Source organism: Marmota monax, unplaced genomic scaffold (assembly GCF_021218885.2).
Source record: "Marmota monax isolate L192 unplaced genomic scaffold, Marmota_monax_Labrador192_F-V1.1 WCK01_AAM20220418_F8-fsc00080, whole genome shotgun sequence".
NCBI lineage: Eukaryota > Metazoa > Chordata > Mammalia > Rodentia > Sciuridae > Marmota > Marmota monax.
In genome coordinates, this window is record NW_026694750.1 from 7718258 (window position 1) to 7735043 (window position 16786).

General features: G+C 63.1%; 1 protein-coding gene and 1 long non-coding RNA gene across 3 annotated transcripts in view; one reads left to right on the forward strand and one right to left on the reverse strand.

Moving 5' to 3' along the window:
• Positions 1-16786, forward strand: part of Morn1 (MORN repeat containing 1) — a 50265-nt gene that overhangs the window by 30470 nt on the left and 3009 nt on the right. The window contains exons 11-12 of one of the 2 annotated variants that reach the window (XM_046424763.2): positions 5650-5786; positions 5889-5965. In XM_046424763.2, coding sequence (XP_046280719.1) covers positions 5650-5786; positions 5889-5965 — 214 coding nt within the window. The remainder of the gene's footprint in view (positions 1-5649; positions 5787-5888; positions 5966-16786) is intronic. The other variant, XM_046424765.2, reaches the window with a different exon arrangement.
• LOC124079293 (uncharacterized) lies at positions 3642-6818 on the reverse strand. The gene is made up of 3 exons (XR_009224965.1): positions 6739-6818; positions 4750-5009; positions 3642-4171 (listed from the first exon to the last, which is right to left on the reverse strand). It is a non-coding gene; the product is annotated as an uncharacterized LOC124079293 (long non-coding RNA).

A 16786-nucleotide genomic window follows, 5' to 3' on the forward strand; every position in this document is an offset into this window, starting at 1 on the left:
ACGCCAGGACTGAGGGGCCGCGTTCCTACCCATGGCAGCGCAGCGCAGCGCAGCAGGCCAGGCCCCCGGAGACTCCTCCTGCCTCACAGCTCCGCGCCCCGCTCTGCCCCTCCATGGTGCTCCTGGCCGCTGCCTCTCCATGGCCGGCTGACCGCTGCTGTGCTGCAGTAGGTGACCTCAGGGCCACCCAGGCTGGGCAGGCACCAGGAGAGGCTCAGGAACAAAGAAGGCCACACCTGGGCATGGGTCGGGGACAGCGGGTCCCGGGTGTGCCCACTCACCCACTGACTGGGCATCTCAGGGTCAGGTACGACCTCCTCTACCAACCACTCGGTCCACCTCCATGTGACGCTGGCACCCGCTGGCTCTGAGCCTGCTTTCTAGTGTCACCTGGCCAGCAGTCTGTCTCCACATGACACTGGCCCTGCTGGGCGGCTGTGGTCCCGTATGCCACGGCTCTGTGTACCCACAGCAGCCTCCCTACTGTGGCACTGCGACAGGAGATTGGCCGGGCTCCCTGGTCACCATGGCGTCTCGGGTCGGGGCTCTGCTCAGGCTGTCCTGGCCTAGGGCTGTCCTGCTCGGCCTCTGCTCTTGTGAAGTGACTACATCCTCAGAGACCCATGGGTCACCCAGTTTCTTTGGCCTCTGTCCCCGTCAGCTATCACACTGCCTGTGGCTGTCCACTGGCCAGTGGTTGGATCTTGGGTTGGGACTGATCAGGGTGTCCACAGTCCCGTGGGGAGTGGGGGGTCTTGGCTCCAGGCTTGGGCACTTGCGGGGTAGTGCTGAGACTGCTGCAGGAACGAGGCGGTCCCCAGCCTGCCCCTAGGCAGCCCTGCCCCTTCTTCCCGCTTCCTGCTGCCGGCCCAGGCTGGGCTACTGCTTCTGAGTGGGTTGCCTCCAGAAACTGAGAGTGAGACCCGGAGAGACCCAGGCCCTGCTGGCTGGCGGCGGCTTGCCCCCGGGCGAACGTGGGGGCCCAGCACAGCCTCGGGAGTGAGGCGAGCAGAGTGGCACAGAGACAGTGTGGGGCCAGGAGCAGTGGTGGCCACGGCTGCTGGCGCTCTGGGGGCATCCGTGCGGCATGCTGTCGTCCAGATGCGCAGAGGGGATTTGGGCAAATGGAATCAAGCCCATTCTCTGTGCTTCAGGAAGCAGGTGGCCGCCAGGGCTGGAGGGTGCGGTGGCAGGGGCCACAGGCGGCTGCAGCACACTGCACCACCTGCTGGCACCCCAGGGATCCGGGAGGTGGCTCTCCGCAGCGGGGTGCCTGCAGAGCCGTGTGGCCCTGGACCTGAGCGGGCCGCGCCTGGGTTTCTCGTGAGGGAAGTGAGCATAGCGGGCGAGGTCAGCGTGTAGACCATTGAGAAGGTGCCTGGCAAGACTCCGTCCTGGGCCACGTCCCTGCTGGCCCCTGGAGGGCTGGATGAGGACCACGGGTGGCAGCCCAGGGGAAGAGGAGGGCCCGGGGACCCTGGATGCTGGGGGAGGCACATGCAGGGAAACCCACAGCCACAGGGACCGATAGAGGAGGACGTGCCCTGTGGTCTCTGAGTCAGTGGGGATGGCACTCCATCCACTGAGGGCAGCCTGGCCAGGCCATCCCTGGCCACAGCAGGTTGGATGGGCGGACAGTAGAGAGGAGGCCCCTGGCTGGTGGCCTAGGCAGTTCGCGAAGGCCTAAAGGTGCCACCTGGCCCTGCACAGCCCTCGGGGGCTTCAAGACCCCACCCCACATGTCCGTACTGCATGGACGGCTCTGCGTAGCTTGCGGCTCTGGGCCTCCTGCGCCAGGCCCCCCAGTGAGCGCAGCTCCTGGGCTAGTGGAGTCCACCTTGAAGACTGACGCAGTGTGTCTGGTCACCTCCACGCTGGGCCACTCTCTTCCCCTCGGGGCCAATAACGTTTTATCTTTTGAATTCGCTTAAATGAAGGAAGCACTTGGGCCGGGGCCTGAGCTCCTCCTGGGGCGCCTGAGCCGCGGCAGCCGTCCGCTTCGCAGTGCTGGCTTCCCAGCCGGTCCGTCCCTGCGACCCCTCTGCCTCCGCCCCAGCGTCCTACACAGGTGACTGGGGAGTCTAATTGACTCCGCTGTAAAAGGATAATTAATTGACATTTCCCTCCGGGAGAGGTCAGGCTGCCCGCTCCCATCCCTGCGCAGCCTCTCCCCAGGACGCCCTCCCTCGGGTGCCTGCCGACCTTTATCTTGCTGATAAAGCCATAATTGTTGTAATTAGCATCCACATAAAGGCTTTGGAAGTCACTCCCAGAGCTGGCCCCCTGGCCTCAGGGTCAGCCTGGCTGGAGGGGTGTGGGTTTGGAGGCCAGGGCTGGAGAAGCCCAGGACTGCTCCGGGAGCCAGCGAGGACACCGTCGGCCTCCCAGCCCCTCCCCCGGAGCACTGGCAAGGTGGGCCTCTTGGTGTCTCGGGGCTCCTGGGGACCCACGGAGCACACAGTTGGGATCATGCGCACAGCATGTCTCCCAGCCTGGCAGCAGCCATCCCATCTGGGGCTGGAAGACGCCCTGACGGCGCCCCGGAGGACGGCCCTGTGTGGGCTCCTGGACAGGCTCAGCTGCCCCCACAGCTGCCCGACGGCCGGCCCTGTGTCGCCAGCCGCCCCTCACAGGTGCTCTGGGCGTGGCCTGTCAGAGACCACCCTGCTGAGTGACCAGCTGTCCACTAGCCGAGGAGTGGAGGAGGCAGCGACCCAGCTGCACTGCTCTCCAGGGGCAAGGAGCAGGGCTCTGGGCAGGGGAAGGGCTGCCCTGGGGGACAAACGGACAGAGGGGTGAGGGCCCCAGGAGTCTGGCCCAGACGAAGGCAGTGCCAGGGAGGGTGGCAGGGCAAGGGCAGCTGGGGGGGTCCCAGAGCCACCATGTTTTGGAGGCAAAGTCAGTGTCCTCATGCCACTGCTGTGGCACAAACCGCGGGGTGGAGGGAACAGGCTGGGGGTGACTGGGGGCTGACCCCCGCTTCTGACTGCAGCACTGGGGTAGGAGCCGACGTCGGGGGAGTGGTGGGCAGATTTGGGGGTTGCGCCTGACGTCTGTGGGAGGGACACGTGGAGGCAGCGGGTGGCTAGCAGCAGGGAGAGCCCGCGTGGTCAGCGTGGCTGGTGCAGGCGCTGCGGGGAGCGGGCATCTGGGTGAGTGAATGGAAGAGCAAAGCCCAGCTGTCCCAGGGCCCTCGGTGTGGTCAGGTGGCCTTGCTGGGGAGGGACTCCTGGATCCACAGGAGCCAGACCTGGAAGGTTCCCTGCCAGGACGGTCCCCGCTCCCCCTCGGGTTCCTCTCACTGCAGTGGCCGGGTCCCTGCCAATTCAGAGCACCCAGGGATGGCGGAGGGGGAGTGGCGCTGCAGTCCCCGGAACAGGCTCTCCTGGGCCCCTGGTGCTCCAGGTTCTCTTCCTGCGGTGCCATCAGGTCAGGGCTCCGGGAGGGCCCGGGGGTTGGGCCACGGCTCCGCGGCCCATCTGGGCAGGGTGACAGGGCTTCACTCTCTGGTTTCATGAGATCTGACTGCAAATGCCTGGCCCAACTTGGTGGCCCACAGACAGCAGTTACTGTGACATTCAGGGAAGGCACAGCTTCAGACAGCGCAGTGAGCCTACGGCCGAGAGGTGGACCCTTGGGGCTCGGTTTGGACACGCATTTATTTGCTCAGCAGAAACTGTGTCCCTTCTAACCCCGCACCTGAGAATGGCAGGTGGCAGGTAAGGCCTCAGGTGCTGCCAGATGTGAGCCAAGCATCATCAGTGCTCCCCAGCTGGGGCCCGCCGGGCTGTCACCACCCAAGGAGGACACGAATGGCTGGGGTGTGGGTGAAAGCCGCCTTTGGCACTGCCAGAGTCATCCACAGATCCCTGGTCCCGTTGGCACCCTCGGCCTGCAAGGAGCCTGCAGTGGGTGAGGAAGTGGAACCAGGCCCTGGCAGCTCGGTGCCCACTGCTGCCCAGGCCACAAGCAGCACAGGGATAGCTGGGGACCGGGGGTGGAAGATGCAGATAAAATTGTCCTTGCCAAAGGAGGGACTGCTTTGGATAATGCACCACGAGATGAGATTAAGACACCTCTGAGAGAGATAATTCCCCCACCTGCAGCCTGGACGTACTGTAGAGGCCTGGCTCCCCACAGCAGCTCTGTCCCTCTCCACAGAAGTGGGACCCTGGGGAGGGGACATTAATGCCTCCAGCCCCAGGAACCCATCCAGAGCACACACGAAAGACACCCCTCCACTCACCCACGACTCACCACTCACCAAGGGAACCAGCCCCAAGAGCCTCGAGTGGGGTCCTGCCTGCAGACCCCGCCCCATCTGTCATGTCCCCTGCGTCTAGTGAAGCTGGGTCAGACAGACTGGGCCCCGGCCAACCCCTCACCAGGCCCTGCTCCATCCCTGCCTGGGTGCACCCCCTGCTCCACCTCCCATCTGCTACAAAGCACCATCCCTTGTTGTCCCACTGTGTCACTGCCTTGGGGACCCTCCATTATGGCTGAGGCCACTGTTCTCGCCCAGGCTCCCCCTTCAGAACCTCCCTGCCTCCAGCCTTCTCAGGAATATCAGGGTGGAGGCTGTCAGGAGGGTCCTCAAGCCCAGCCCCCATGGGAAAGTGGTTTCTGATGCATGTGCATGTGTGTGTGTGTGTGCATGTGTGTGTGTGCGTGCGTGCGCGCACGCACACACATGCACACACCCCGGGGGCTCCCAGGACCCCTGCACCAGCCTAGCATTCAAATGCTCACCCTCTGCCGAGCTGCTTTCTGTATCAGAGGAGGAAGGGGGTGCTAGGGCTGCAGCCCCAGTGGTGGGCAGGCAGCACCCCTGATCCCCCACACCTTGGGACCCTGGAGAGGAGGGAGCCAAGACGGGCAGGGTCTGCAAAGGGCACCAGCCCTCTGCCCCCTGCAGGCCTTCTGGGGCTGCTGCCCCTGCCTGAGCTCCTGCCTCCATCTGCGGCGGTTGGGACCTACATGAGGCCCAGCTTGAAGTTTCCCATCTCGCCCTGTGGAGAGAAAAGGGCTTGCCTCGGCTTTCAGGGCTGAGCACCAGCCTCTCTGTCCTATGTCCCCGCCAGGCCTTAAATAAAAGCTGAACACCTTGGCTGAGAGAAGTGGAGGTGCGGCCCTCCCCAGCCCAAAGCTGGCCTACGGGGAGCTATGCTGGACCCCAGACAGGGGCGGAGGTGTGGCTTTTAGAACCACACACGCCAAACAAAACAGCCTCTCAGGAAAAACCCTCAGAGCCTCAACTGCCACCACCGGCTTTCCACAAGCCAAAGGGGCCCCAGCAAACTTCCAGCTGCCAGCAGTGTGGGATCCCAAATACACCCACCACAGAGCCTGCCTGCCCTGTCTACAGTTCCCTGTCCACCCTCCCTGTCCACACTGCCTGTCCACCCTCCTGTACACTTGGCTGGTACAAAGTGAGACACAGGACCAAGGTCCATCCTTTGCTGGGTTCCACCTTCTGCCCGCATGGTCATGGGAGCTGGCGGATGGCCAGCTCCCCGGGCTGTCTCCCAGCCCATGTGGCCATCTGCACCCAGCCCGCCCCACGCCCGAGACACACTTCAGAAGAGCTTTGTGGAAGGTTCTGGGCTGTCTGTTTCATGACTCAAGGGTCCTTCCTTTCTTTCCTCTCAGCCAGGGGAGGCCAGTGCCACTGTCCTGAGGACCTTCGGCAGCGGGTGGAGCAAGGCTGTGCTGAGTTCCCGGACCTGCTCCTTGGGCCTCCTCCTCCTGGACGCCAGCCCTTCCTGTTCCTGCACAGCCCTCATGAGGTAGCACAGGCTCACTGCCCACACAGTGGACATGTGTGTCCATGGAGCCCCTGGCCAGGCCTCTCTGAGCCTGCTTCTCTCTCCTCCTGCTCAACCCTCTAGAAGGCTGGCAGTAAGCCCAGAGGCAGCCTGTGCCCTTTGGAGATGCCCACCGCCCAGGAGGCTGCAGGAGGCAGCAGGTAGGACAGGTGGACTCCACTCCAGGGGTTCCACAGGGCCAGCTCTGGTCTTCCCACCAGGTCCTGGGGGAGCCTTTGGCTCTGACCATCCCCTGGGCATGGCCCTTTGCCCCCCACATGCCTCAGTCTCCCCTGACACAGAGGACTGCACAAGCAAGGGGTCTTCCTGGGTGGTGACCAGGAGAGGCCCACAATGCAGCTGCTCAAAAGGGGTCTCTCCCAGGGACTGGTGGTGGAAGTGCAGTTCCACTTGTGTCTGGCTGACAGGGGACAGCATTTGGCCTCCTGCAGCCTGTCTCAGGAAGCCTGCCCCCCAGCACCCTGGAGAGCCCTGGGTGGAGCAGAGCCAGGGGGCTCCCCAGGCTTCACCCAGCTGGGGAAAGGTCCACGTGAGGCAGGGGCAGCTGGGGAGGGGCTTGCGAGCTGGTCACGTTTCCTCAGCCATCTGTGCCAGGACAGGTGCGGTCATACCCAAGTGGGATGCCATGACCAGCCCATTTTACAGAGGAGGAAACCGAGGGTCAGGGTCTCAGAGTTCACCAACGGCTTGCCCAAATCACGTCTGGATTTTTGTCTGACAACTAGAGGGCTGCCTGTCAAACTATGGGGAAGCCAGGAGCCCGGCGCTCCTATTGCCGGACTAAGACCCCCGGGCAAGGTGGACCCCCGCAGCCCTCAGCACCGGCAGGCCGGCCCAGGAGCTAGGGAGGACGGGGCGGGTCTCTGGAAGAGCAGCGGGCACCCACCGCCACCCGCCAGGGGTTCCCTCTGACCTCCGCCTGATGGCACCTGGAGGATTCTGTGAGAGGCGCACTCTGGCGACCCTGCTGCGCAGCGTCCTCCCAGCCGGGCGGGGCCGGGCCGGCGGGGCGGTCCGAGGTGGGCGGAGCCATGCGGGGCGGGCGGGGCCGGCCGAGGTGGGCGGGGCCCGGCGGAGGTGGGCGGGGCAGTCGGCGGAGGTGGGCGGGGGCCGGCCGAGGTGGGGGCGGGGCCCGGCCGAGGTGGGCGGGGCGGCCGGCCGAGGTGGGCGGGGCCGGCGGAGGTGGGGGCGGGGCCGGCGGAGGTGGGCGAGGCGCGGGCGGACCTCACTGCCCCTCCGACTCCCAGAAAAGAGCTCCGTGTGCCGTGGAGGGCTCTGGGCACCCCGGGTGCCCGGGCGTTGCCACGCCCGCGCTCCGACCCGCAGCCTCCTGGGCTTTAGGTCCCGGGGAGCAGGCAGGAGCCACCGGGAGCATGCCGCGAGCGCCTCCCTGGGAGCTGGGGACCGCGTGGAGAAGCCCCAGGGGAGTCTTCCAGGGGAGGTTGGGGACGCAGGAGGCGGCAGTCCACGCCCGGCCGCTGCTCCAGCGATCAGACTGCTCGTCGCTGACGCCGGGGGGTGGGCCAGCGGGGACCCTGGAGGCTGGCACGGTGTTGGCGCGCTGACAAGCCTTGGACGCCCTGCGAGGCGGCGCTGGGACGAGAGCCGCTGCCAGCGGGGTGCATCCCCAGGCGGCTCCGCGTCACGTTCGCCAAGCCGAGAAGGAGCTCCTTTCTCGCAGCTGAAGCACTGACAGAGAAACAGCCGAGATCCGGCCACTGAGGAGCTCCTGTCCCCCAGTGAGCCTGAGGTGGCTGGAGCCGGCTTGTCCCAGCAGGAGGCTGCTGCTGCCTGCTTCCTCCCCAGGAAACGGAGGGGCCCCAGCTTGTCCTTCCGCCTGCCCACCAAGGGCTTCCAGGAGCCCGAAATTAAACATCCACACACTGGGGTTATTGTGACCCCGGGAAGACTGGGAGCACATCCGACTTTCCAGCCTTAAAATGGTCCCAGCTCTTGAGTGGGCTTGCGTCTCTCCCAGCCTCAGGGGTTCCTGGGGCTGTGGTGCTGCGCTGGCACCGGGCTGGGCACAGGGCCTCCTCTAGGCCAAGGTGAGGCCGGTTTTCCCTGGGAGCCTCTTCGCTCTCTGTAGCCAGTCAGAGTTTTCTGGATTTAGAAACCCCAGAGCGATTTTTAATCCTGAGTTCTCCCAGAGTTGTTCTCCCTCTAGGGAGGGGGCCAGCTGTGAGGTGCACCCCTGGGGCCCTGGCATGGCTTCAGGTTAAAGACGCCTCTGAACATTCCCGTACCAGCTCCCCAGGCCTCCCTCCAGCCCCGTGGCCTCCACTGCCCACACACTGCACACTGACCTCAAGTCACCTGCCAGGGACTCCCCAGGTCTGTCCCCTGGGGGCCACTCAGTCTCTGTGGGTGTTTGTGTGACACCCTTGCCTAAGAAGAAAGGGGGGAGCCTCAGGCAGGGCCCACCCCAGCCACATCCCCAGAGCCTCCTGCACTCCCACCAGCCCCCTGTGGCAATCGCCAACCCCAGGACCCCACCTTGCAGAACTCAGGAAGCCGTGCTCTGAGCAGCCCAGCCTGTGTCCAGTCAGAAGCAGGAGCACCTTCAGAGCCCACCTCTGGTCTGCACATGAGGAACCCAGGAAGTTCTGAAGGTGTCATTCCTAAGAGTCCCTCTCCCAGGCAGGGTGTGCAAAGGGCTTGCTGCCCACCAGTGGCCAGGCAGGGGCTGAGGAATGAATGCTCCTGACACTCTGTCCAGGGCAAGACCCCTGTGGTGTGGGAGGGAGGCAGGCCAGGGTCTCCACTGTCCTCAGAACTCAACCCTCACCAGCAGGAGTTTGAGCTCGGATTCTGCCACCAGTGCCCAGAGACCCTCACTGTCCCTGCCCACACCAGGAGCAGCTAGCTGCCAGCTGACCTCTCCATCCTGCTCACCTCTGCACCTTCTGTCTAGAATGTTCTTGCCACCCCACCCAACACATGACCTCCCCTTTCCAGCTTAGTGCCCAGTTTCCGGAGGAAGCCCCTTTCTAGCTCTTCCAGGGGCCCTCAGAGATCGCCATCACTGGTGACCCCCCATTTCCCTTATGTGGAGTGAGGCTTGCAGGGTCACAGCCTCCTGTCCAGCCCAGCCAGGTCAGTCAACGCCCCTGGGATCACAGTTCATAATTGTGCCTCCTCGCTCTTCCTTCCCACCCTCCTACCCCCCTTCCTCTCTCCCTCTGTCCCTCCTCCCCCCTTCCTCTTTCCCTCTCTTCTTCTCTGCCTCTGTCCCTCCTTCCTCCGCCCTCCATCCCAGAGTGAGCTCCTTGGAGGGAGCAACTGTGGGTGTGGAGAGGAACAGGGGACAGGGGAGCCTGGTGGCCTCACCCTGTGGCAATAAACAGAGTTCAGCCCCCAAACCTCCCCCCAAGGGATTCAGCCCACAGCCCAAGGAACCCAAGGGCCATGGCTCTGTCCCTCTGGTGTCCCCAGAGCCACTGCTGGGATGTTTTCCCTCCTTTATTTTTAAAATATTTACTTTTTAGTCTTCAGTGGACACAACATCTTTATTTTATTTTTATGTGGTGCTGAGGATCGAACCCAGTGCCCCGGGCATGCCAGGAGAGCACGCTACCGCTTGAGCCACATCCCCAGCCCAAAACCTCTCGTCAGTGCCTTCACTGGCCCGCAGGCCTAAGATGCGGGTATTGAGAGGCTGCAACACACTGTTACAATGTGTCTCCTGCTTGGTAATCTCAGCCAGTTGGCAAGCGTTGGCTCCATCAGGGTTCCAAAGTTGGGGACAGCTTCACCAGGTGATGATGCAAGGCAGGCGTATGTGTGAGGCTTCCAAGTGGGGACACCAGCTCTGTTCCCTGTGTGCCACCCACCTGGCCCAGCAGAGCTACTCCTCATACCTTGCCGGCAAAGGTCAGGCAGGCCGTGGGCCGCCCGGGAACCCTGCCATCCCTAGGGCAGAAGCTGAGTTTCCAGTGGCCTAAGGGGCTCCTGCGTCATCCCCTAAGTGGCCGTTGAGGAGTGATCAGGTCAGTGGCAGCCTGCCTGGCATTCAGCATCAGTGGGAAGAGGCCAGCGGGGCATGGGAGTCGGCTTCTGTGTCCCTCCCAGGAGGTTCGAGGTAGGGACGGAGCAGAGTCCAGGTGCTGCCGTCCTGCAGAGGGGCCAGGTGTGGGCCAGAACAGGTGGACTCACTCTGCCGCTGGCATCCAGGAACAGTGGCCACAGGTAGCCAGGCTGGGCTACAGTCTGTCTTGGGGACCCTGTGGCCCTCATAACTACAGTGTCCCCTCTCTTGCCACTCTGTAGACGGATGCCACCCTCAGCACCCAACGGCCTACTGGGGAGGGCAGGCAGTTCACAGCTTCCCTGCCTGTGCTCACCTGCTGGACACCCTGGACACCCCAGCAGACCTCACTTATCCTCCCCCAAAGCAACCTTTGCCCACATCAGCAGCCACTGCTGTATCCGAAGATTTCCAACTATAGGAGGGAGTGAGAGGGCGCCCCTGCACCTCCCAAGAGTGACAGGGACACACCAGCCTGAAATTCCAGAGGAGCGGCTGGCTCTGAGTCACAGGAGGGAGGAGGGCCGAGTGCTGGAGAAGCCTGGCCTCTGCCTCACCTCCAGCATGCTTCTGTAATCTCTCCTTGGCTAAGAAAAGCTACCTTTGTGTTTCCTGAAGCAGGGGGTCTCGATGGAGGAAAGAGAGGCAGAGGGTCCCGCAAACACCATGCCCCAATGTGGGCGCAGTATCTGGGCATAGAGGTCCGTGCCTGGCTTGCCAACCCAGCCTCACTGTGTGAGGCCTGCAGACCAGGTCACAGTGTGCAAGATGGCCTGACAGGAGGGAGCCTGCAGCAAGGGCCCCACATGGACAGGCCAGTGCAGAGGTACTGGACCCATCTGCTAGGAGACCTTATATAAGCACCCTTGCTCCTGCTGTTACTCCTGCCTCTGATAAGATCAGGGCCACCCCAGGCCTTGCCACGCAGAGTCCAGGCCTGCCAGGACCGCGGCTGCTGGTCTGGAGCGACGCTGCAGACCTGAGGGGATCCTGGGCTCCAGGAGGGCTCCTGTTGCCTCAGGAGGGGCTGCTCGGCATCCTCAGAGTCCAGGCCCTGAACTGCTGCCTCACCATGCTCCCTGTGCCCAGGACTGGCTCAGGAGAGGGAAGCCGGGCGGGCGGCCTCCTTGAACGGGTGGGTGGAGGCTCCCGCAGACCTGGCTGCCTGCTTCCCCAGGAGGGAGCACGTTTCTGTGGAGGGCCCCCCGGCTGCATTCCTGCGGACACATTCCAGGCCCGTTACGGAATTCCACAGCGCGACCAAGAGCTCTGTCAGTCCCTGAGTGACGTGAAATCGTGTCAGCTGCAGAAAACGGACTTGATTTAGTGGATGTGGCCCTGATTTTGCCCAGCCGCACACCAGCATTCCAAAGAGCAGCACAGCTCTGCCTGCATTTCCCCCAGCAATCCTAATCGCAAGCTTTGTGATGGAAAAATGCGTCTGCCTGCAAGCCCATCAGCCCAGCCTGGTCCGGTCAGCCCGGGGTGTGCAGGAGAAGCCAGCCCTCGGTGACCTTGGGCATAGTTGCTCCTCGGTGGCTCTCAGCAGAGGGCCAGCTCGCCTGGTGCCTGACACACGCTGGAGGCTGACAGAACCCCTTCTCCTCTCCGGCTCAGAGAAAAAATGGGTTTAATTAAGACTTCCGTGATTAGTCATTTAATCAGTCATTAGGCCAACACAGATGGAGTCAATTAATTTTTTTTTTTTACTTCAAAAGATGATGTTGCCAGCCTGCGCAGCCTCTCTGAGCCGACCACGGGCGACCATGTGCACCTAACTCCAGCCTTGCGTTCCCTCCAAAGGCTGCCGCACTCCTGACAGGGAGACACAGTGTCCTGGGCTCCCACCTTCCTCAGCCTGGAGATGCAGGATGGTGGCCAGCTGCTCCCTCCTCCAGCATGAAGAAGCCACACCATCAGGACAGCCCAGAGGGGCTTCCAGCTGGCCACAGAATACCAACCCCAGGGACACTTTGGGTAGGAACCTCGTCAGCCGCCAGGGCGGCCAGGCTCAGGGGGCCTGGAAGAGGATGGGCACAGGGTCATGCTGAGACCTTTCTTTGAACATGGGCCCTGGTCAGTGGCCATGACCAGCAAGATAGGCCCAGCCATGAAGCAGCCATGCAGCCAGGGCCGCGGGGCACACCAGGCACGTCTGGGCCCGCGACCTGAGCAGCTGACTGTCACAGAGCCTAGCACCCTGCCAAGCACAGTGAGGGTCTGCAGACCCCATGGAGGAAGACCCTGGGATGGGGGGCACAGAGAAGCAGCTTGTAGTGCCCCCGTCCCCACCCCCGAGCACAGCAGATAGTGTGATGGCCATGGGCTCCACCTCCCCCAAGCCTCCTAGGAGGTGACCTCTGCTGAGTGCCTCCAGGAAGCTGCAGGCTGCGCTCACCTCAGGTGGTGAATGCTGAGTGCCCACCTGGGCACCTTGCTCCTCTGTGTCCCACACAGGTCCAGCAGGGGACCTGGAGCAGGTGCTTTCTAATCATCTGTAGAACCCACCCAAAGTGACTCTAGGCAGGACCCAAAGAGACCCACAGGATGTTGCCACAAAGCCCGCGGGCCCCGGCCTGGCCCTGCCCACCCCTGCAGCTCACCCCATGTCCTGTCCCTGGCTCTTCTCCCTGTGCTCAGACACAGGGCAGGGATGAGCCCCTGGGCCAGGCACCCCAGGGAGGGCTTGGGGCCAGGCACCCCAGGATGAGGAGGGACTGGGCAGACCTGTGGGTGGCAGGGCCTCGTTAGGGCTGAAGGGCCGTGACAAGGGGGATCTCAGGGGCTGTGGGACTGAGGCCCCAAGGTCACCAATGTCACATGGCCTCTGCTGCCCGAGCCCCCACTCCCGCTGGCCACCCCCACCCCATGGAAAGCTCCTTCAGGTGGAGTTCAGGGACAGCCATAGGAGGGTGGCCTGGGTCTGACTTCTGCAGACACCTAAGCCCTGTCCTGTCAAGCAGGGGTAATGACCCCAGCAGGTGTGAGGCCAGGCAGAGCAGCTGGGCCCGCGGGCGAGCACACCAGGCGCCCTAAGCCGCTGGAAGAACAGCCCCACGGCAGATGGAGAGGCCCAGGGGGCAGCAGCCTCAGCCCTGTGCACGCCGTCGCAGGTCTTCCACATGGGCCACTGAGGTTGACAGCCTGCTGGGGACAAGCTGCTGGTGGCCCTGGGCAGTCCTGTCCCTCGGCTCCTGGCCCAGAGGTCATCAAGCCCCTGCCTTCTGCTGCCTGGAAATCAGCCTCAGAACCATGGGCTACCCTGGGCTGCACTGAGGCCCTGAGGTGGCGAGTGCCCTGGGCAGAGCGTGGGCCATCCTCCTGGAGAAGGCGCCCGAGCGGAGACCGTGTCTGGGAACCAGGCTGCCACTCACCCAGGCCTCAGGCCCCAGCGGCTCCTCTTCCTAGGGGTGCTAAGGAGGCCGTGAGCCTCTCCAGCTTGGCCCCAAACCCGGGCCCTGCTGGGCTCTGGCCATTAGCCGGCTGCTCTGATTTTGGAACTTTTTGTCTGGGCTCTCCCTGGGGCTGCGGGAAGCCCGAGGGTGCAGGTCCCCAGAGAGCAGGCTGGGAGCCCCCTCGGGCTTCTCCTAAGCTGCCTGCCCTCCCGCAGCCGCCCTTCCCGATTCCTGGACCCACTGGCTTTTTTTTTTTTTTTTTTGGTACTAGGGATTGAACCTCAGGCGTTTAACAATGAGCCACAGCCCCACGTCCCCAGCCCTTTTTTTAAAAACAAAAATATTTTATTTAGAGACAGGGTTCCGCTGAGTTGCTCAGTGCCTCCCTAAGTTGCTGATGCTGGCTTTGATCCTCCTGCTTCAGCCTCTGGAGCTGCCGGGATGACAGGCATGTGCCACCCTACTTGGCCCTCCATCGGCCTTTTATTTTTTTGATATTTTTAGTTGTAGATGAACACAACACCTTTATTTTATTTATTTATTTTTATGCGGTGCTGAGGATCAAACCCAGTGCCTCCCGCATGCCAGGCGAGTGCTCCACCACTGAGCCACAACCCACCCCCCACTGGCTTTTGACTCAACAGCTCCCAGTTCCCTAAGCCAACTCCCTGTGTGCATAAGGGCCGGGCAAGCCCCAGGGAGTAGAGGCAGGTGCTCCTGGGCCCATCCCCCAGATCTGGCCCTGACCACAGCTGCTCAGGTGGCTTCTTCTCTGGATGCCCAGAAGCTCGGTCTGCCCCGAGGAGGGGACCCCTAACCCCTGAGTCAACACCTCCCTGGCCTGGCAGCAGGGCTGCCACTGGAAGGCAGGTCTCAGGCCTCGCTGTCCAGCCCCTGACCAGGTCAGGCGCAGGGCCTGTGGGGGAGGATGTCCCTGTGCCACAGGCTGGTAAACCGGCAGCAGCGAGAGTTAGCCAGGCCCCTGAGCGGAGCTGCATGCCCCAGCCTTGGTAGCAAGCCCCCTACACGGCCCAGGGCTGCTGGCTGAGGAAGTCTGGTCTACAGCCCTGGGGCCTCCACCCCACAGGCCTGGGAGACAGAAGGGGGTGTGGAGGTGGCTCCGTCCCTGTGTCTGCCCCAGGGGGCCCAGCAGGAGAGGAGCCCCCCAGGCCAGCAGAGCCCAGGTCAGTGCCTGCACGAGAGGAAGCTGTGGAGGCCAGGAGCGTACCACCAGAGAGGACCAGAGGAGCTGGGGACACAGGTCGAGCTCAGGGGGCCGAGGGGGCAGGGCCCTGTGGAGCAGCTTGGAATAATCAGCCCGACCCTAAACACCACCGACACGCCTCGAGGCGACACCCGAGGGTTCATTTATCTCTAAGTGACTCCAGGACCTCAGGAATACTTGCAGGAGCCCAGAAACATCCAGCACTCCACAAGGTGAAGTCGGCAACATCGGGCACGGGATCCGAGGTGCAAGCCCCAAGGGAAGAAACGCAAGCAAAGCCGGCCCAGAGATGAGGAGGAGAGGAGGGATGGCTGGAGAGGGGCCAGTGTAGGACACAGAGGGCTCGCTGCCCCGGGCCAGCGGGAGCCTGCAGGAGCTGCAGACACCTGGAGGCCTGGGGAGGGGCTCCTGGCCAGGACAGTCTCATGCCCCAGAGACCCCAGGAGAGCTGAGCACACCAGAGGCCCAGAGACCCCACAATGGCGGGGGCGGAATTTGAGGAAAACTGAAGACTTCAGATCCAAGGACCCTCGGGACCCCCAACCTCGGGAACAGGAGAAAGGAAGGAAACCTCGAAGGGGGTCATGGGGACCCAGGGGCCCGGGTGCTGGAGCTCTGAGCCCACCCTTGGATAACCAGTCCTGCATGGCCTCGGCCAGCCTTCTGCTCCAGCGGACTCCAAGGATGTGTGGCTCTGACCTCTCCTGCCTCCTGGAGGCTGAGGCAGGCTGCACACACAGCGGGTGCCCAGTTGCTATGTGGGGTCAGCGGAACCCCTCCCTCACACTGCTGCGGCCCTGCATTGCCCTCTGCTCTCCCGGGCCCAGCCTTCCAGGTCTCCACGGAAACTGGCCTCGGGTCTGACCACATGTCTCCCGCGCCGCTGCCCGTTAATCAGAGCCTCCAAGGGCTCCCTGCCCCCGCCGCCCGGCTCTTTCCTGGCTCTGCCTTGGCGTTCTCAAAGCCCTGGGGGTGCTTTAAAAACTCTCTGGATTCTTGTAACCCCGTTTATTTCTCTTAACGCTGGCAGCCTGACAGACTCTGGTTATTCTTAGTGCTAAATTATTTATCTCCCTTCCCCTCCTCACCCGCACTCCATGATCTTTAACATGGCTCCTGGGGCTCAGCAGAGGCCCATTTTTCCCCCACTCAAAATGAAGTGATTTTAAAATCTTTTGTCTTTAATTTTTTATCACCCAAACCATGCATGTGGTATTTGTTTATCAAGGGGTCGAAACCCGGCCAGTCACTGAGTCCTGGCACTCTCGGCCTCTGGCTCTGCCTTGGCCATTAGCCACTTCGGGGCCCTGAGTGACAGGAAGTCACTGGCCTCAGGAGGCAGGGGTGAAGGAGGAGGCTACAAACAGTACCAGCCTCAGGGCTCCCCAGATCCACTCGGACAGACCTCAGGAAACAGCCCAGCCTGACACACCGGCCCTCCACCTGGAGCGCACACCTCCAAGCTGGGTGGCCTTGCCAAGTCAGCCCCTGTCCGCTGATCAGGAGGCCAGAAAGGCCAAGAGCTCAGCCAAGGGACAGATGCTGACCACACTACCTGAGGGCTCTGCTGGCCGCACTTCGCTCCCTGAAGATGACCCCAGCCCAGCGAATGACCAGACCGCCCTGGCAGGTGGGACAGACCCATCATCCCTCACTGAAGCTCAGAAACCACCTGGATCCCAGCGACTCGGGAGGCTGAGGCAGGAGGACTGCAAGTTCCAGGAGACTTTGGCGAGATCCCGTCTCTAAATGAATCCATGGAAGGGCTGGGCTGTAGCTCAGGGTGGCACACCCCTGGGTCAAATCCCCGACTACCACAAAAGAAGAAAAAGAACCTGATGGGCAGGACCTCGGAGCCCCCTCCCTGGAAGTAGGTCAGCAGCCAATCTTAGGCACAGGCCCTATCCACCTCAGGGGCCGGGCAGTCTCTTGTGGCCAGCGTGGCCAGAGCGAGGTCACACCCCTCAGCCGGAGCCATCTCCAGACAGGGAGACTCAGGCAGGACTGGCCACTCTCCCACTTTACCTGCCGATTCTCCTTCCCCGACTCAGAAGGCTCCACGTGACACTGGCCCTTTGTCCTGGGCGGGGGGGACAGCCACACGTGGGTGCTTCAGCCTGCCAGCACCCAGCTGCCTGGTGCCCCTTCCTGCCACATGCTTCCAGCCGGCTCTGGGCCTCGCCGGCCCCAGGGTGCTGCAGGATGCGCTCTGCACTGCCTTGAGCCTCCAGCCGCCCCGAAGCTGCACCTCAGTTCTGTGAGAAGGGGGCGGCCCTGGACACAGACTGTGTCACCCTGCTGCCCAGCGTCCCTG